Source organism: Ursus arctos, unplaced genomic scaffold (genome assembly GCF_023065955.2).
Source record: "Ursus arctos isolate Adak ecotype North America unplaced genomic scaffold, UrsArc2.0 scaffold_32, whole genome shotgun sequence".
Taxonomy (NCBI): Eukaryota; Metazoa; Chordata; class Mammalia; order Carnivora; family Ursidae; genus Ursus; species Ursus arctos.
In genome coordinates, this window is record NW_026623008.1 from 29423130 (window position 1) to 29443989 (window position 20860).

The following is a 20860-nucleotide window of genomic DNA, read 5'->3' on the forward strand; positions in this document are numbered from 1 at the left end:
CAACTATCAATTTTGAGATCACTGACATTTTAGTGGGATTTTTGGAGAGAGAAGATAAACTAATGGGTTTAGGTCTCTTATTTAAGTGAAGTCCTGGCTTCTAGTTTTCTATCCTGTTCTTTATAGTTCACATTTCTTGACTTGAAGAAATTCAAGGTAATGTGGTGTGTGTGTTGTGTTGAATACGTCTGCGTATTTGTGAGTTTGTAATTCTTCCAGGAGTTGAGATTGAATTAGGCATGGGATACTTTAGAAAAAAAATTTTCTCCAGTCCTCATACTGCAGTCTTATTTTTTTTTATTTTTAATAAGCCAGATGACTTTTTAAGTTGCTCTTAACTTTCGAACATCTTAGTAGTTTTGTGAATATACAGACCACAGCAATATACTTTTTAAGCATTGATATTGTCATTTTTCAACAATTCCAGGTGGGGTTATTTTATTTCTACTTTTCTCTATTACTTTTCTTCACGGATATATCTTCTCACTTCTCGTGATTATATTATACACAGATCACATTTATAAGACTGCTAAACATATGCTGACATCATGGACATAATACTGCAATAAATCCAGATTGTTTGAATATCTCAGTTAATTTTGTTCTAAAGATTGCCTTGTTAGTATTTGATTCCTTGCCCTTCTCTGCTCAACATATAAACCCAGTTCTGCTAAGGCAATCACATTTTCCCCCCGAAAAGGTCTCTGATGTAGATCCCAAGTTTTGGAAAAGCTACAGCCAGGTTCTCTGTTGTCTCTAGGGTGGAGCAGTCTTACCAGAAAGTGATGGCCCTTTGGCATCAGCTACATGTTAACACCAAAAGCCTTATCTCCTGGAACTATCTGAGGAAGGACCTTGACCTTGTAAAGACCTGGAACCTGGAAAAGGTAAGTGTGAAAGCCTTACCTCAGGCTCACATCCTATTGGCAAGCTTTTTTTGGAAGGAACTTTTTTTTCATTACTGTGAGACTCCTACCCACCCAAAGGGAGTAAAATGGAGTTGGGGATAGTGTTTCAGGATTAGGAGGTTCTAGGAACTAAAAACAGCAGCCTGCATGGCCAAGGAAATTCCTGATGAAAATAAACAACTTCTTCGGTCTTCTTGGCCGACCAAAGATTGTAGGATTCTTCTCACTCTGCAGGACAAGCAGCTCTTGTTTAAGTGTGTATATAGTGGAGGAATAATGGTGAATTAACCATTATGAAGGGTTGTGTCCAAAAGGGCACAGTGGATGCTTGTGGGGTGCTGGTAATATTGTTTCTTGATCTGCATGGGTAAGTTCTGATTCTGAAAGGTCAACATGTTTGCAATTTATGGTGTGTGTACCTGATTTGTATGTATGTTAAACATCAATGAAAAGGAGAACTAGAGAAAGTATAATGTTCCCATTCTACTAAAATTTCTTCTTCTTCTTCTTTTTTTTTTTCTTTTCATTAGCTTCGATCCTCAGCACCAGGGGAGTGCCACCAGGTTATGAAGAACCTCCAGGCCCACTATGAAGACTTTCTGCAGGATAGCCGTGACTCTCTGCTCTTCTCAGTGGCTGATCGTTTGCGCTTGGAAGAGGAGGTGGAGGCTTGTAAAACCCACTTCCAGCACCTGATGAAGTCCATAGAGAATGGTGTGTGCCTTGGGAAAAGGGAGAGGAATGGTGGATTGAGAGCCCTGAAGGGTGCTGCTAGACCTTCATGGAGACTAGAAAGTACCACCTTCTTACTATTTGAGTGGCTCAGAACTTGAGATAGAGAAAAACTTACAGAGATGAATTCTCAAAATCAGATCATGGATGACGAGGCCTTATTTCAGTCATTATTGCTAATCAGTGTATCGCATTTTCTTGTGGAAATAACATGTTTAGATCCTTAAAGATGAGTATACAATGCAGGGAATTTAGGATCGGGCAAAAGGTTCCCCCCATATAAGGCCTTGCTTTCATTTGTGGAATATCAGGTATGCTGCCCTCTATCTAAGCCTGAATCTATTGTTCTCAGGTTTCTTGACCTCTGTTGTGGTGCTTAGTGGTATCCTGTGGTTGTGTTTTTACAGAGGACAAAGAGGAAACAGTGGCCAAGATGTACATTTCAGAGCTGAAGAATATCCGGCTACGCCTGGAGGAGTGTGAACAGCGGCTGGTCAAACGAATTCAGTCTCCAGCCAGTTCTAGGACTGACAAAGATGCCCGGCAGGATAATGCGTTACGGATCGCAGAACAAGAGGTAAGCCTGAAGAGCAGGCTGGGTGCTGGTTGCAGTGTAAATGCTTTCAGAGTGAATTGGATGGCAAGACAATATGGAGCTTAAGAAATAAGGCAATGGGGGCGCCTGGGTGGCTCAGTCGTTAAGCGTCTGCCTTTGGCTCAGGGCGTGATCTCAGAGTCCTGGGATCGAGCCCCACATCAGGCTTCTCTGCTGGGAGCCTGCTTCTTCCTCTCCCACTCCCCCTGCCTGTGTTCCCTCTCTCGCTGGCTATCTCTTCTCTGTTAATAAAATAAAATCTTTAAAAAAAAAAAAAAAAAAAAAGAAAGAAAGGAAGAAGGCAATGGACTCATGGCATTCCTACTTGAGAATTGTTCACTGCAGCCTGCAAATGCCTTTTTTCTATGGCAAAGCATGATTTCAACTCCCAGTGTGTTGCTGACTGTTGATTAGTTTTCTACACAGTAGGAAGGCAGACAGACTGGCAGATTGTTCTAAGCACTGCATTTGGGCTTCATGTTTTAAGACTGCTTAGCAGAGATGCTACTGTCTGCTCTATCCCTTGTGTGCATGGGTTACTTTCTATGACATGGTTGTCATCAGCCATAGGATGCAGAAAATATTAAGGAAAGACTCAGATTCTACTCTAGGCTCTGATGCACACTGGACTTAACTCTCATTCTAGTTTCCTTTCTTATAAAATGGATATAATGCATGAGTCCAAACTGTATCACTTAACTTCGGAAGTTTTCCAAAACTTAGGAAGTTAAGTGATACAGTACATATAATGAGTTTCCTGAAAAAGTGAAATGCCATCAAAATTTAGAGTAGTATTTTTAAAATAAAAGCAAGTATTAATGGCTTCGTTATGTGCTTATAGGCATATAAAGAGAGTAAGCCGAAGTCCTCACTCTTGGCTTACGGTGTAAAGAAGGGTAAAACACTGAAGTCACAATTAGGACCTTCAGTATAAGAGATGTCATAAGATAATACCAAGGGTATTTGCAGGTTTTGAAGCAAACGTTGCTGTAGAGATTGAGAGTATTACTAGACCATTTCTACTTGGGATCATAGGAGAGAGCTCTGTGAAGAATAGTAGATTTGATGTGGGAGCTTAAAGGAATGGAAAGGACTGGCTGAATTAGCAGCTATTTTTCTTACCTTTCTCAATTATTCCTAAGCTTGAGGAAGAGGACGAGAGGGCAGTGTAATTTTCTTTGGCCGAGATGGGTCTAAATGCCCAAATGAGGCATATCATATAAACCTATAATTTTCATATTGAAACTTTAGTTTTCTGTAGTCATCTGAAACCTGTCCCAGCAAAATAGAACATTTTAAGAAATGTTAATATTTAGCTCTTCTAAAGGACATTCCTTTTTTTGATTTTTATTTTGAAGTAGTTTCAGTATACAGAAGATTTTTTTATTGTCACATCACCTTCACCTAGATCCCACAAATGTTGACATTTTTCTCTATTTGCTGTATCATTTTTTCTACAAATGTACATTATAATAATCTTTTTCTTTTCTTGAGAGTGAGTTCTGGACGTGATACTCTTTTATTCCTAAATACTTTAGTGTGCATTTCCTAAAATGTAGTCTCTCTCTTTTTTTAAAGATCTATTAATTTATTTGAGAGAGAGAGAGAGAGAGAGAGAGAGAATGTGCGTGTACAAGCTGGGGGGAGGGGCAGAGGAAGAGGGAGAGAGAGAATCTCAAGCAGGCTCCCCTGCAGAGTACAGAGCCCAACACAGGGCTCAATCTCACGACCCTGAGATCATGACCTGAGCCAAAATTGAGAGTTGGATGCTTAACTGACTGAGCCGTGCAGGCGCCCCAAGGGTAGTCTCTTATGTAACCAGAGGACAATGATTAAAATCAGGAAGTGAACATTGATATAATGCTGCTATCCAAGACTTCATTAAAATTTCATCAGTTGGCCTAATAATGCCTTTTTTGGGTACGCCCCCCCCAACACCAAAGAATATTTTTAGTACAGGACTCAATCCAGAACTTATCATGCATTGCGTTTAGTTGCTATGTCTCTTTAAATTTCCTTAACCTGAAACAATTTCTCGATTTTTTTATCATCTTTCATGCCCCTAACATTTGTTAAGAGTGCAGTTCATTTATTTTGTAGAACGTTCCTTTATTTGTGTTTATCCGAGGCTCCTCCATGATTAGACAGAGGATACGTGTTTAGGCAGGAATACCACAGAACTGATCTTGTGTCCTCAGTGTGTGATATCAGGAGGCACGTGATGTCAATTTGTCCCATTACTGGCAATAACTTGTACTGCTTGCTGCTCTCTTCCCCTTTGTAATTACTAAGCATATTGTGGAGAGATACTGAGACTATGTACATACCCTGTTTTATATCACACTTTCACCAGCTAGTTTTAGCATCTCGTGTTGATTCTTGACTGAATTAATTGGTATGACTGTTGCCGAAAGGTGATTTTCTAATTCTGTGATTCCTTTTACAGTACGTTATTCCTGTTTACATATTTACATTATCCCTATTACATTATAATAGAATAAATTTCTATTCTGTCAAAAGGGAAGAGCTTGCCTGCCTTCCTCCTTTCTTCTTTCTTTATGTCAGTATGGACTTAGGGATTCTTATGTTATTTAAGGTTTGTAAGTTGTTATTGTCTTTATTTTGATGTTCAGAATTTCCCAAATTTAGCCAGTGGGAGACCCTTTAAGCCGGCATCTATATCATTTTAACATGTCCTTACCATTCTTTTAGTGCTTTCTTATTTCTCAACAAAACAAAATAGTCTAGGTTCATCTTGCCTTTGCCAACCCCACCTATGTAATCAGCCATCTCTCCAAGGAGTCCCGCTTCCTTTGGATGGAGAATGCTATTTAGAAACCAAGATCTGGGTGCTGAGTATGCTCATTATTATTGGGGTGTCATTGTTTCTAGGTCTACTCAGCCGACAGAGCTAGAAAAATACATACTTACAAACACATATATGCATACACACATACAAAACCACCTCTGTCACATATACACATATATGTATACATACATGTGTATGTGTATATATGTATGTGTAATTCAGATGAATGTATCACAAAGGTGATATATTGATATCAATATATTTATCAATCTCTGTCTCTCATGCACACGCGCGCACACACATATACACACGCGCGCACACACACACACAGATGTAACTATGAATTCATATGCATCTATTTTCATCTGGTTCCAAACTAGTACCACAGGGTTCATTCTAACCTCTCTTCTTTCCAAATTTTAACTCCCTTTGCCAAGACTGAAAAACGTACTTTATGTTATCCGTAGTAAATTTACTTACTGCTCAGTTCTAGCGCGTAGAGATAAGTAGTTTTAGAACTGCTGACTCATGGCACTACAGAAAAACAAACCTACTAACTGGAGTTCAGCATTTATGTATGGTTCCTTTTGTCTTTAGCCTGTAGTCCAAATACTGTGTTCAGGAAATACTTGTGTGTGTTCTTCCCATCCGCCCCCTTCAGTGCTGTTTCGTAGTTTATTCAGCTACTTTTTTATATGGGGGGGTTGTTTGCAGTATTTGCTTATTACAAACAAGAACTTCTTGGGGCGCCTGGGTGCCTCAGTCGTTAAATGTCTGCCTTCGGCCCAGGGCGTGATCCCAGGGTTCTGGGATCTAGCCCCACATCGGGCTCCCTTCTCCACTGGGAGCCTGCTTCTTCCTCTCCCACTCCCCCTGCTTGTGTTCCCTCTCTCTGTCAAATAAATAAATAAAATCTTTAAAAAAAAGAACTTCTTTCAAACTTCTTTGTTCAAGTCTGTCTCCATTTTGTTGTGTATCTTGTTCCTGACAGCGCACCCAAGAGGATTTGCAGCAACTGAGGTCAGAGTTTGATGCTGTTTGCACGAAATGCAACAGCTTTCTTCATCAGTCTCCATCTGGTTCAAGTGTCCCAACTCTGCGCTCAGAACTCAATCTGCTGGTGGAGAAAATGGACCGTGTGTATGGTCTGTCCACTGTCTATCTGAATAAGTGAGTAAGCGGAGGATTTGGAGCCAAGGGGCAATGTTTTCACTGGGATGAGAAGGGGAAGTGCCCGGAGTGTTTTTAATGAATAATCCAGAGAGGTTGCAGATCTTGAAGATCATGTACTCATGAAGAGAGACCTTGGCCTTAGTTCCCGGGCAACATGGAGTGGGTTCATTGGGGTGCAGCGAAGAAACGCAGTGGTACAGAAAGGGAGATAGATTCGTAGTGTTAGGACTATTTTGTACCTCATTTCTGTTTGATTAGATGCCTCTGAAAAAAAAAAGAAAAAGTAACAGTAAAGAATAAAAATAAAAATTTTCAGTTAAACTAAATATAGTCTTTGAAGGTTTCCCTCTACCCACCATGACCATTAGGGTCATAGGTCTTAGACTCTTCGTAGTGTTACGTGGGTTTCTGGCCTCATGTTCTTTCTCCCAGGAGTCCATCACATGTGTGCGTGTCCCAGTATCACCAAGAACTTTATTTTGAATTGGCTTAAATTAGCCGCATGTATACCGTGCTCTCTTGTTTTCATGAAACCCTGTCATCATCTAGTAATGGTAACACTGACGTTAGCAGTTACGTTTTGGGAACTCTGTATAGCACTCCAAGTCTGTGGCTCAGCTCTTGAAATGTGTGTGTTAACGAAGGTGATTCTACCCTCTCAGGCTCAAGACAATCGATGTCATAGTGCGTAGCATCCAGGACGCTGAACTCTTGGTGAAAGGTTATGAGATCAAGCTAAGTCAAGAAGAAGCAGTACCGGCAGATCTCTCAGCTCTGGAGTCCCATCGGTCTACGTTACGGGTTGGTTGCTCTGAGTTTCTGAGTTTTGTAAGAGCTTGACTTAACATGCCCATTGCTTTGGGTTAGCAGAGATATGCAATTTTGGATGGCATGACAGTGATTAGCATTTGAACTAGGCAGAATAGCATATTTAATATATTTTAATGTGGATTCAAAGAAGTTGGGACTGAGAAATATGTTTAGCTGGAAAGGGAAAATAAAGGACTATGCCTTTCTATTTATTTTCTCCCTTTTCTTCCCAGTAATATCATAGCTACATCAGATACAATCGTGGTTGTACTGTAAGTTTGTAAAACACTTAGCTATCACCTCGTTGATTCTCACAGAATTGTGAGTGGATGGGGAAGAGATCTTTATCCCCACTCACAGATGAGCATCCTGAGATTCGGATTAGGCAAACAATTTACCTTGGTTTCATAGCTTATAAATGGGAGAGCCAGGTCTCAGACACCAGTTCTTTGCACATTTCTCTGTACTGTACCGCCCGTCCTTGGCCTCCTGGTGTGCATGAGCACTGTGGAGGTGTTTCTAGCACAAACATCATAAGGTCTAGCTTCTGATTTCCAGGTATAATGTGGAGCCAGCTGTGGACAATGTCCTTGTTTTCTACCTTAGTCTGAGTCCTTTTTAGCATGGAATATATTTAACCTGTTGCTGTGCTTGTGTTTATATAGCACTGGCTTAGTGATGTGAAGGACAAGAATTCAGTGTTTTCAGTCCTGGATGAGGAAATTGCCAAGGCCAAGGTAGTGGCAGAGCAGCTGAGTCGTCTGACCCCAGAGCGAAACCTGGATTTGGAGCGCTATCAGGAAAAAGGCTCCCAGCTGCAGGACCGTTGGCACCGGGTCATTGTCCAGCTGGAGACCCGGTGAGTGGTGGCCTCACCGCTTTTTCCTATTCAGGGACTAGGTTTTAAACAGAAATTGAATTATATCTGTGTATTCTTATTTAAAGGCAGGAAGTGAGAGAGAAGGGTACAAATTGAATGACAGCATGAATTCTGGACAAGAGAAACAACAGAAAATTGGGACCACCAACCCCAAAGCAGATCTGAGGCTTGCTTTTGGATCAGCAGTGATGGTCCTGTTAGCCATGCTTCTCCTGTTCCAGTTTTTATGTAGTTGAGCCATGATGACAATGAATCCAACTATGAGCCATTTTTCATAGTGTGGCTTTGCAGGATTTCTTGCTTCCACTTTCATTTGCTAATTCAGTGGTTTTTATTTCTGTTACTTGAAGTCCTCCTTCTGATGTCTGATTTGAATAGGAAAGATAGAAAATGATCTTTCTGAGGCTAGGCTGGGTAGGTAAATATATAGGGAGAGGAGTTCTAGTAGCTCATAAGTTTGGAATCATTCTCTATTATTGAATTACTTACTATCCCAAGTCTAGTTAGACTAACGGGAGTGATACAAGAAACTGTTACCGAAATTAACAGAAAATAACTACTGTTTTCACCCACCTTTCCCCAAGAAATTACAGCAGTCCCTAAAACATAACTAGGGCACTCTGTCATCAGGAAACAGAAGTATACAGCCAGCACTACCTTATTGGCAACCCTGGTGATCCTTGGCAACCTAGGTAAAAATTGGACAAGGATTATCATGGGATGCCGGGCTCCCAGGCAGTGTCCAGGGCTAGCATGCGCAACTGGTTTCTATTCACCTGCACCCCATAGGGCACTGGGTACAAGCATAGGTCCCGGCATTGCACTGCTGTTCCAGCAAAAAAAGACGTATCCTCTGTGATCAGGCCCAACTAGAGGAAGGGGCTAAGGAGGGAATCGCACCATTTATTTTATTGTTTGTACCAACGTATCTGATGGCAGTTTCTTTTCCTTTGCTCCTCCAGCCAATCTGAGCTAGAAAGTATCCAGGAAGTTCTGGGAGATTACAGAGCCTGCCATGGAACGCTCATCAAATGGATTGAGGAAACCACTGCCCAGCAAGAAATGATGAAGCCAGGCCAGGCAGAGGATAGCAGAGTGCTGTCGGAGCAGCTCAGCCAGCAGACGGTGGGTGTGACAGTAGCGTGGTGAAAGTTGGGGATGAGGGGGGTTAATTTTTCATAGAAGAAGATGATGGACTAGCTATTAAGCTTCCCCCAAATGGTAAGACATTCTGAGCCTCCTCTTCTGAAAAGAGTTCAAGCAGAATGGTCTCAAGATGATGCTGGGTTTGCATTTAGGCCAGACAGACTTGGAAGGTCCCTTCCAATCCCGACCTGTAGTGACTATATTGAAACCATAGATGGACAGATTACAATTATCTTGCTTCATTTTGTTACTTGATACTGCATTTGATCGAACTGGGATTAGAACATGGGGCATTGAAAACCGGGAAAGATGTGAACGGACAAAAATTATTTGAAGTGGTTTTTACTTGTTAGCATTTTGGGGATTTTTTCCCCCCTTTTTTTCTGTGTGTGTGTGTGGAGGGGGCTTGTTTTGTGTCGCATTACAGTTTAAACTATGAAGTCTGGTGTTAGATTGCTTGGATTCCAGTCCTGACTCACTCACTCACTATGACACCTTGACCAAATTACCTAACCTCTCAGTATTCCACTTCCCCATCAATAAAATGGATATAGTCCGTTATTTGTTCAGCCTGTCTCACTTGTAAGGTTATTATTGCTGGGATTCAATGAGGCGATACATGTAAAATACGCAGAGCAGTGGTTTCTGGGGTGTGGGCTCCAGACCAGTAGCATCAGCATCACCTGGAGCTTGTTAGAAATGCACATTCTCAGCCCTACCCAAACCTACCAAATCAGAAACTCCAGAGGTGTGGGGCCCAGCAATCTGTATTTTATTCAGCCTCGCAGGTGATTCTGATGTAGCTGAGATTTGAAAACTGCCTTAGAATATAATAAATGCTCCACTGTTTTGACGACCATAGGATAATGATAATGTTGTTGTGATACTTTGGTTTCTAGGATCTGTTTGCAGAAATCGAGAGGAATCAGACAAAGCTGGACCAGTGTCAAAAATTTTCCCAGCAATACTCCACTATTGTAAAGGTAATTCTGGCATATCCCTGAAGGCATGTAAATGATCTCCAGCATGGGAAGATCTTGCTTGTCACTGTAGGTTTTGTTTCTGGACAAATACGTGCTTCCACTAGAGGTTGACGCTGCCCTCCAGTTAATGCCAGTGTGTACTGTTCGTGGCCCTACGTTCGGGAATGCTCAGAGGGGTACCAGACATCAGCTCTGATTCAAGGAGTCACCCTTTGAATGATCCATAGGTTTTTTAAACTTGCCGTGTCAGAAACAGAATGTTTTGGATTTCCTCTCAAATATACTTCTCATTGTCTTGCCTATTTCAGGAAATAGTGTCCCATTTTCCTACGTGCTGAAACAAAAAACCCAAGAGTCATCCTTAATTCTTCTCTTTGCCATAAACTTTATGTTCAGTCTGTGAATAGCTTGGCTCCATCTTCCAATATGTCCTTGATCTATCATTTGTTACCCACCCACCTGCCCCCATTCCCCTGCTTTGCACCTAAGTAAGGAATCTTCCGACTATTCTAATACCTCTGAGCTGATCTCTTGCTTTTACTCCTGTCTCACAGGCTATTTCCCCACAAAGTAGCCAGACTCACCTTTTTAGAACATACTGAGTGTCACTGAATCTCAGACGTCATTTTATATACTACCAAAAAACAGGAAACTGCCAATTATGCAAATACCATTGATTGTAAGACATATTCTAGCTTCAGAGATACTAAAATGTGGGGGAAATGTACACCTCATAATAGCTGAAATACAGGAAATTAGATCATGCCACTCTTCTGCTCAAAACTGTCCAGTGACTACATATCCTATTCATAATAAAATTCTAAAGCTGTATATGGCCTATGAGACCCTGCATGATCTGCTATCCCCCTCCCTATTTCTCTGATAACATCTTTAAATAAAAATGACCTGAGGGGTGCCTGGGTGGCTCAATCGTTAAGCGTCTGCCTTCAGCTCAGGGCGTGATCCCAGCGTTCTGGAATCAAGCCTCACATCAGGCTCTTACGCTGGGAGCCTGCTTCTTCCTCTCCCACTCCCCCTGCTTGTGTTCCCTTTCTCGCTGGCTGTCTCTCTCTCTGTCAAAACAAAAAAACAAAAAAAAACCCTGAGATTAATATGTATTTATTATGTTCCTTCCCACTAGAATGTAAGTTCCAAGGGAGCAAGATTTTTTCTAACTTGTTCTCCACTGTATGTATAGCATTCAGAACAATGACAGGTGCGTAGTAGATGCTCAATAAGTACTTTTTGAATAAATGAATTTCTTTGGTTAATAACAGAAGACTTGGTATCACAAAGAATTGCGTTCAAATCCTAGCTTCACCATTTTCCAGGGTTAAGACTTTGAGCAAGTTTCTTAGCTTCTCAGAGTGTCCGTTGCTATATCTACAAAATGGGAATAGTAACTACCTCACTGAGTGGTTGTCAAGATTCCACGAGATAATGTATACATAGGACATTGCCTCAAACTTAAAATACATTCAGTAAATGGTAGCACCTGCTTTTATTATTATTACTATTTTGTTACTACTACAGTTTGTTTATTTTTTATTACTTTTTTAAAGATTCCATTTACTTATTTGAGAGAGAGAGAGAGCACAAGAGGGGGAGGGACAGAGGGAGAAGGAGAAGCAGACTCCCCTGCCGAATAGGAAGCCCAAAGCTGGGCTTGATCCCAGGACCCTGGGATCATGACCTAAGCTGAAGGCAGACGCTTAACTTACCACCCAGGCGCTCGAGGGAGAGGGAGTCTTAAGCAGACTCCACACTGAGCACAGAGCCCGACGTAGGGCTTAATCTCACGACCCCGAGATCACTCCCTGAGCGGAAACCAAGAGTCGAATGCTTAACTGACTGAGCCACCCAGGCGCCCCACTACTACTGTTCAATAGGCTGCTTAAGGAATTCATTGTGTGTTTTCCTTCTGCCTAGAGTCTTCTAAGTAGACAACAGAAAGCAGGACATTCTAGGCAAAGGGAACTGCGTAATCAAAGGCACAGAGGAATGGAAATACAATGATTATATGAGGAAATAGGAAATATGCTGGCGTAGCTAGGTGTATGGTACAGAAGAAGCAGTGATTATGAAAAAGGAGAAGGGGAGGTTGAGGCCAACCTATGAAAGGCTATGTCCAGTTCTCTTCGCTTTACCTTCTATTCTTGTTCCTCAACACGGGGTGTTAGAACCAGGAGCATCAGGACCATCTGGGAGCTTGTGAGGAATGCAGAATCTTCCACCTGCCAAATCAGAATTTCAATTTCAGTAAGATCCCTAGATGATTTGTGTGCATGTTGATATTTGAGAAGCTCTGCTCTAGATCTTTGTACGCTTTCAAACAGAGGAACGAAGTGGTCAGCTTTGTGTTTTAGAAAAGTTATTTTGGTGGCAGCATAGAAAATAAATTGGGAAGAGAGCAAAGCAGGGGAGTAGTTAGAGGCTCTTGCACCCATCCACATGAGAGTTGAAGAGGGCCTGGCCTCGGGGAGCAGTATCGGGATTGCAGATGGAGTGTCAGCCTAGCACGGGGACAGGAGAAGAGCATTGGTTTAGGATGACTCTGTTGCTCACCCAGTGGGTAATCAGGGAAACTCACTCTCTGTCTCTGGGCTTCAGTTTCCCAATGGATGAGATGAAAAGGATGGTCAGCAAACAACAAACTGCAAACCCAAGACTCAGCAAACTATGACCCACACGCATGCCTATTTTTCTGTAGCCCATGAGAAATGGCTTTAAAAAAAAAAAAAGTCGAAAGAAGACGACTACTTCATGACACATGAAAATTCTACGAACTTCCAACTTTCAGTGTCATACATGGCGTTGTATCATAACACAGTCACACCCTTTCATTTACTGAACGTCTACAGTTTCTTTCACTTAAGTGGCAGAGTTGAGCAGCTATGACAGACCGTATAGCCTGACAGTTTCCATCTGGCCCTTTAAGGAAAAAGTTCACTAACCACTGGTTTAAGTGATCACCAAAATGCCTTCCAGCAATGAAATATTATGAATCTGTTGCATGAGTTCTATGCGCTGTAAAGCCCCATGGAAGTGCAGTGAACTTTCTTCCTCCCCCAGGACTATGAATTGCAACTGATGACATACAAGGCCTTTGTGGAATCACAGCAGAAATCCCCTGGCAAGCGCCGTCGGATGCTTTCCTCCTCAGATGCCATCACGCAAGAGGTGAAAGGGTGGGGAAAGGACACGCCACTCTCTTCCCTTAAGGAAAGATTTGTTTGTCGGGGCCCTGGCAGTTTAATTTAGGGTTCACCTTTCTGTTGAGCATGTGATTTCATGAAAACTTCCTCTTATTTTCAACTATTTACATATACTTTTCTGGCAGATAATTTATCTATTTTTTTTTTTTTTTTTGGAACCATAGTTCATGGACTTAAGGACTCGTTACACAGCACTGGTGACCTTAACCACCCAGCATGTGAAATATATCAGTGATGCGCTCCGGCGACTGGAGGAGGAGGAGGTGAGGACAGCTGGGTCCTAAATCATTTTGAAAATAGAATTAAAAACCCCATGTCTCATCTGTCAAAATTTAAAGTGCACATACAGCCAATTCTCCTTGTTCACGGTACTGTGTTCTGTGACACTGCTGTGCACACTGCGTTAGGGAACGCTGGACTCTTGCATTTAGGGGGAAATACAGGGTTAGGTTCCTGTAAGCCTCTGTCGCATATTTCTGTCAATGAATAATCGATAACCTGTTACATTTAATATATTCTGTTGATTCAGGCCAAGAGCCCTCTAACTCACACCTGAATAAAGTTTATTTAACATTGATTTTCTCTGTAAGGCACGTCACAGCCTTCTTGTGCTTAGGAACACAAGACGGCACTTCAGCACTATGCTCGGGTCCATTTTAAATGGTGAAATCACCAACGAAAATTGTGAAAAATGTGGCAGTAAATAGACTGTGAAAAGGACACTTGTTAAGAGCTGTATAAGAGGTGAAATGAGAAGGTAGAGCACCCCTTGTTCCACCTCAGCTGGGACCATCGGGTATACCTGGGAATGACTGCGAAAATGCCACCAGGATTGATTAGGGGATTACAAATAAATTCCAGTGAGTAGAAAATTCACAAATATAAAATTTGTGAATAGTGAGGATTAACTGTATTATGTCCAACACTCCCACCTTCAAGTATCTTCATTGTAGAAATACTGTAAGTATGATGAAAGGAAACATGAGGAAAGATCCTTAATAAAACATAATTTGTTAAAGGGAAATATTGGAAACATACAAGTTCCATACAATGGCATGCTATGAAACTATTAAAAACAATGAAATAGGCTTATTACATATTGTGTTCTTATAATAAAGTAAGCTAGAGAAAAGATGTTAAGAATATCATGAGGAAAAGAAAATGCATTTACAGTGCTGTATTGTATTTATCGAAAAATCTCATGTGTGAGTGGAGCTGAGCAGTTCCAATCCCACTGTTCAAAGATTAGCTGTACACCAGATTTCTGGGGAAATAAGATTAAAGGGACATCCATGACGCATTTCAGATTATTTGAACTTCTTGTAATGAGTATATAATCTTTTTGTAATTCCAAAAAACTTCTCTCTTTGGAAAATTGTTTCTGCAGGTTCACCCACTTTTATAAAAGACTATTGGAAGCATTAACTCACCAATTTTTGTCTATGTGAATTAACAAAAAACTTCTTTATGTCAACAACTACCTCACTTAATCTCTGTAGACTTCACTCTCTTTACCTATACATTTAAGAATCATGAAAATAAGATGCTATATGTAAAGGGTTTTTAAAAATCAGCAAATAAATAAATAAATAAATATCAGTAAATAATTATTGAACATCTTTCATATATTTAAAAAATTGTGCTTTTTAAAGAAAAGGTGCTAATCTAGATATGATGAATTTTGCTACTAGTGTCATACGGTTAGGCACTGGAGAACAATGCTCTAAACGGGGTAAATTATATTTATCTTGGGGGTATTTCAGCTCCCTACTGGTTTAGATAACTTTCATGTCTCTATTTTAGGAAATCAGAAGTCAGGCCAGTTTAATAAGACATTGACAAAGATACTGATTTTCTAATTCCTATTCTAGAAAGTTGTAGAAGAGGAAAAACAGGAGCATGTGGAAAAAGTTAAAGAACTTTTGGGCTGGGTGTCTACCCTAGCAAGGAACACACAAAGCAAAGCTACCTCATCCCAGACCAAAGAATCAACAGACATTGAAAAAGCTATTTTAGATCAGCAGGTGAGTAGAAGGTCTGTCTGTCTCTTGTTGGGTAGAGTAATACGTAATAACGCAATAGGTGGGAATAAAGCAAATCATATGGGCCACTCCAGGAATGATTATCTCAACAAATGTTAACTCCCAGGACTTAAAGAAACTTACGAGGTCATCTTATTTGTACTTCTACCTTCTTAATCAACTTTCTGCAGTCCATTGGTAATAGTAATCTGACCTAAGCTAGGTTTTTCTCTAAGACTTTTGAAGTGTTATTTCAGATAATTTTTATTTTTTATTTTTTTTATTTTTTTTTATTTTTATTTATTTTTTTTTTTAAAGATTTTATTTATTTATGTGACAGAGAGACAGCCAGCGAGAGAGGGAACACAGCAGGGGGAGTGGGAGAGGAAGAAGCAGGCTCACAGCGGAGGAGCCCGATGTGGGACTCGATCCCGGTACGCCGGGATCACGCCCTGAGCCGAAGGCAGACGCTTTAACGACTGCGCTACCCAGGCGCCCCAATTTTGATTTTTTAATTTCTTGGGTTCTGAAGCTGTACTCTTTATTTCTGTCACGTAGGTTCTGGCAGAGGAGCTGACAACCAAGAGGGAACAAGTCTCTGAGGCCATTAAAACTTCGCAGATCTTCTTGGCCAAGCATGGTCATAAGTGAGTATTAAATGAGAATTTATGGCACATCTAGGGGACTGAATCTACCTGACTAAAACTTAGGGTCATGGTGAGATTTCAGGCTGTTCAGGGCTGCAAGAGCCAGATTGTGAAGAGCCTTGTAGGTCATGCCAAAGAGTTCGCATTTTACCTTGTTGGCTGTGGGGAGGGGTCTTCTGCATGATTGGGTTTTGTTGATGAAGGTTTCTAGAACAGTTTTATGGAGAATAGATTGACATGGGGCCAGAGTGGAGGCCTGAGAGACCAGTAAAGAGGCTTTTGTGATGATACAGGTGAGAAATGATGAGGTTGGAGAAGGGCAAAGGTTTAAAATATACTAAGGATGATGTAGTACTTACAGTGTTTGGTGACAAATGAAAATTGTCAGCTATAACTTCCAGCTTTCTGGCTTAGGCCCCTGAGCGTATGGTGATGTCACTAACCAAGATAGGGAATACAAAAGCAGGTACGGGTTGAGGGAGAAAAAAGCAGCTTTGGTTTTAGACATAATGAACGAGAAGAACCCAGAGGACATACATGCAAATACTTAGAATGTATTAGAAAGTACCTAATACATTAATATATGCCTTACATAGTTCTGCTAAAGTTGTCCAATGGGTAACTGTATATGTAAATTTAAAATTAATGAGAGAAGTCTAAAGTAATGCAGATCTGAGTCATCATAGTAGAAACCATGAGTGGATTAGCTTCCAAGGGTTCAAGGGCTTCACTGTGCTCCCTCAGCCTGTAAAGGAACTATGAGCGATACCTCAGAGCCCAAGAGAGAATAGAATTCTAAAAAGAAGAATGTGGTCAGAAGTCAAGAAAGACTGAGACTGAGAAGTTTCTATTGAATTTGGCAAGTTGGAAGTTTTTGGTAACTGATGAAAAGTTGGGGCATGATGTCAGATTGAGTATGATGGGGAGGTGGGAAGCACATGAGGTAAGGGAGGTACTCCTGGCAAAATTAGACTGCTCCTGCAAGAAGCCCGGCCATAAGAAAAGACAGAAATAATATAGTAAATAATTAAAGTAGAATATATGATCAAGAAAGGCTTGTTCTGGGGCGCCTGGGTGGCTCAGTCAGTTAATTGTCCGACTCTTGATCTCAGCTCAGGTCTTGATCTCAGGGTTGTGAGTTCAAGCCCTTCCCTGGGCTCTGCGAGGGGCGTGAAGCCCTCTTTAAAAAAAAAAAAAAAAAGATTTGTTTTCTTAAAAGATCAGAGGTACTTAGCTGTGTTTATGGACGGAATCTCAAGGATCAAAAGGGAGAAAGAGATTGAAGGAATTAGGAGAGAGGTCCCAGAAGAAGCAGGAAAGGATAAAATTCATCAGTCGACTAGACTGGAGTCAAGCCAACTTTTCCTCTGAGGTTTGAGGAAAAGGAGATTAGGAAAGGTGTGGCTGGAGGTAAATATGCCAGGAATGAAGCCAGAAGGTAAGAGGGTTCATGCCCAGTGGTCTGCGTTTCTTCTTTGAAATAAGCAGAGAGATTGTTTTCTGTGAGTTAGGGCAGCTGAGGGCAAGGGAATTAAGATGGATTGGGGCTTCCAAGAGGGTTGTCAGGAAGTTCTGAGGTCCAGTAGAGGCTGGGAACCAGTAGGATCTCCTCCAGAGGGACCTCCCTCCAGAGGGACACCCCCCCCCCCCCCCCCGCCTGCCACAGAGAGATAATTCACCTGCAGGCGGGAGCAGAGAAGTCCAATGGTTTGATTGATCTGGGGCAGGAGTTTCATCAGATTAGCAAGGACAGAGTTCAAGGATAAGAGCAGGGACCTGATTGAGATGACGGATTGTGGGGTCTGAACCCCAATGAGAAGATACTGAAGATCCTAAGGAAGACTGATAGATTAAGAAAAAATGGGTGAGTTAAGGAAAGCTTGGGAAAGCTCAGTAAGTTGATGGGTAGTTGTAATATATTCTCAAGAATAATATAGAATGGGATGAGGAAGATGTGAAATTCACCAGATTCAAGATCACGGTTACTTCTAGGGAGAAAGGTAAAGAACGGGGTTGGTGACAAATGTACACTGGACTTTGAATATATCTGTAATGCCTTATTTCTATGGAAAGGATCTAAAGTTGGGACACTGGGTGGCTCGGTTGAGGGTCTGACACCTGGTTTCAGCTCTGGTCATGATCTCAGAGCCGTGAGATAGAGCCCTACGTCTGGCTCCATGCTTAGCAGGGAGTCTGCTTGAGATTCTCTCTCTCTTTCTCCCTCCCCCCCCCCCCAGCTCTCTCTTAAACAAATAAATTTAAAAAAAAGAAAGAAAGAAGAGGACCTAGGGGTGCCTGGGTGGCTCAGTTGGTTAAGCATCTGCCTTCAGCTCAGGTCATGATCCCAGGGTTCTGGGATCAAGCCCACGTCAGAATCCTTGCTTAGTAGGGAGCCCGCTTTTCCCTTTCCCTCTGCACCCCCTTCCCTGCTCATACTCTCTCTCACTCTTTTTTAAATCTTAAAAAGAAAGATCTAAAGTAAATATGGTACAATATCAAAATTTGGTCAAGTCGGGTAGTGGGTAAATGAGAGTTCATTTATTTTCTCTTTTGTCTGTTTAAAATATTTTATTTTGAAAAGAGAAGTGGTATAAGAGTAAAGAAACATAACTGGAAAAGTAGGGTTATAATCAGAAGTTACTGTCAGACAGTAGATTCTTGAAATTTAAAAGTTCAGAGGTAGAATAATTTTAGATAATGGCAGGATCTGAGTTTGCCTTGTGTGAGTGCAGTTCAAGTGGAGTAGAGGCCATTTGGATCGGAGGCTGTTTGCATTGAGAAGGTTGCAGGACTACAGCATAGGCTGTTGGACAGTTGGTGACATGAATCATAACTTGATTGAAATAGACAGGAATATGAGGCAGATGTCAGTGTTCAGTGGATATGGAAGAGTAACCAGATGATCCATAGTTAACAGGGACACAGAAGAATGCCATCTTAGGGGGGAGAAATCATAATTTTGAAGCAATAGAGGAGAGTTTGGAGAAAGGTTTTTCTCTAAAAGAGCTTTAATGCTTCCTCTTCCAGGCTCTCAGAAAAAGAGAAGGAACAAATATCTGAGCAGGTGAATGCCCTGAATAAGGCTTACCATGACCTCTGTGATGGTTCAGCAAACCAGCTCCAGCAACTTCAGAGCCAGTTGGCCCAGCAGACAGAACAAAAGGTACTTTTAGTTTCTTTCTCCAAATGGGAAGGGTACCTTTCGAATGGTAAGAAAGCAGCTTTGCTGTTTGAGAATCATGTTCACTAGCTCTCCATGACCAGTGTGATTTAATTTTTAACCGCACCATAGCAGCCATTTGTCTCGTGTTTCTTTACTGGGGTTCCATGATGTATTGGTCAGTCAAGAATACTAGAAGGCACTCATGGCTAACTCTATAGACCCTGTTTCAGCGTTTCTGTTGTCTGCCATTTTGTGGCAGACCACAGTTGAGAACATAAGTCCTATATTATGTCTGATCACAGGGCAGCAAGATTACTCCTTCATGGCATTGTCACTCAAAAGTTGATAGCCAGGAGTCCTGAGTATTGGAAAGAAAAAGCCATGTCCTCTTCCCCCTTACTTTTTTCGTATCTACTAAATAAATGAGAAATGTTCATTTCCAAGCAAACTGGTGGATTAGCTGTACTGACTGAGACGCTGGTTCCCCTTACCCATAGTCATCCCATCATGTGACATCTTTACCAGTTCCCACTCATGTTCACTTCCTGGACCATATGAAAATTGTCAAGTTCCTCCTGATTGTCCTGAGTTCTTCCTGGATACTTGCGTGTATATGTAAACTTACCATATTATATACATGTGTCTTTGGGATATATATGTGTGTTTGCCTGCTTATTTCCTATGTTGTGAAGCAATGGCCAACATATGTGGGGCAGGTCAAAGTTTGAGATCATGTGGTTATCAGATTTGGTCTAGATGATGCTCAAAATGATATTCAGACAAAACATGCTTTGACTCTGGTCCTTGGATATGAAATTGGTGCATCAGGAGCTAGAGTTGTAAAGACCACAAGACAGAACCAGCTGAGGTTTATTTGGGAATAGATTTCCAAAAGGATGTGCTGGTTCAGCATTCTCTATGTAAGGTAGCCCACTTCTAATGGCTTATTGCTTCACCATATAAGGGAGTGTGTGACAAGTTTTAACAATTGCTTGCTGAGAACACCCAGTTCTCATTTTGAAAGGTTAAAAAAAGGGGAGAAAAAAAGAGCCAAGCTGCCGAGCACCACTACATTGAGCATGATGTGTCCCTGGTACTGTTCGTGTGTTTCATGTGAAGCATTGTTCTGGTTAACTGACATCCTTGCTTACAAGTTTCACTAACCCTTTGGAGTTTAAGCACAAATGCACAAAAGGGAAAAGAGGACGACCTGTTTGGGGTTCTTTTTTGCAAAAAAAACAAACAGTCGCATGCTGGACGCTAACCCCAAGCTTACACTGTGTGTGCGATGCGGCTGAGCTGCTCCGTAAGGCTCTCTCTCTGTCTGCCCAAGGCGTGCCGCGACTCTGGTAAGTAGAAGCCTTTTACGTTTCCCTTCCTCCCCTCCCTCTGTCTCGCTCTGCTTGTTTAGGTCAGAATGCCCATGTTCGGTGGGACTGAACTGGATTTCGCTGGATTATTTCCCAGCTCAGTGCTTCCTGCCTGTCCTTCAATAAAGAGAACACTGGAGGGAACAGCATGTAGTCTTTTCTTTTTGTCTAGCAATTGGCCAGACTCCAGGTCTTTCTTCAATATGAGCATCTCTGAGACTCGAGGAATCTCACAGAAGAAATTAGAAGTTCTCAAAAGAATCTTTTCCTCTGTCATCTTGTCTGGTTCTGAACAGTCTTGGCAAGGATTTTATAAAAGGGATTATTTATATATCTCGAAGAGTCATATGCCAGTGCGATTTTCCCTCCGGTTTTTGCAGAACAGGCGCCTGGTAGATTCGCGTAACA

General features: G+C 41.5%; 1 protein-coding gene across 27 annotated transcripts in view; it reads left to right on the top strand.

Annotated features, from left to right (window-relative positions):
• Window positions 1–20860, top strand: part of MACF1 (microtubule actin crosslinking factor 1) — a 328942-nt gene that overhangs the window by 187168 nt on the left and 120914 nt on the right. For all 27 annotated transcript variants that reach the window (XM_044390486.3, XM_044390500.3, XM_048221817.2 and 24 more), the window contains 13 exons: window positions 761–887; window positions 1439–1622; window positions 2048–2217; window positions 6036–6214; window positions 6880–7018; window positions 7693–7886; window positions 8870–9032; window positions 9953–10036; window positions 13109–13216; window positions 13416–13514; window positions 15123–15275; window positions 15831–15919; window positions 18947–19082. In XM_044390486.3, coding sequence (XP_044246421.2) covers window positions 761–887; window positions 1439–1622; window positions 2048–2217; window positions 6036–6214; window positions 6880–7018; window positions 7693–7886; window positions 8870–9032; window positions 9953–10036; window positions 13109–13216; window positions 13416–13514; window positions 15123–15275; window positions 15831–15919; window positions 18947–19082 — 1825 coding nt within the window. The remainder of the gene's footprint in view (window positions 1–760; window positions 888–1438; window positions 1623–2047; window positions 2218–6035; window positions 6215–6879; window positions 7019–7692; window positions 7887–8869; window positions 9033–9952; window positions 10037–13108; window positions 13217–13415; window positions 13515–15122; window positions 15276–15830; window positions 15920–18946; window positions 19083–20860) is intronic.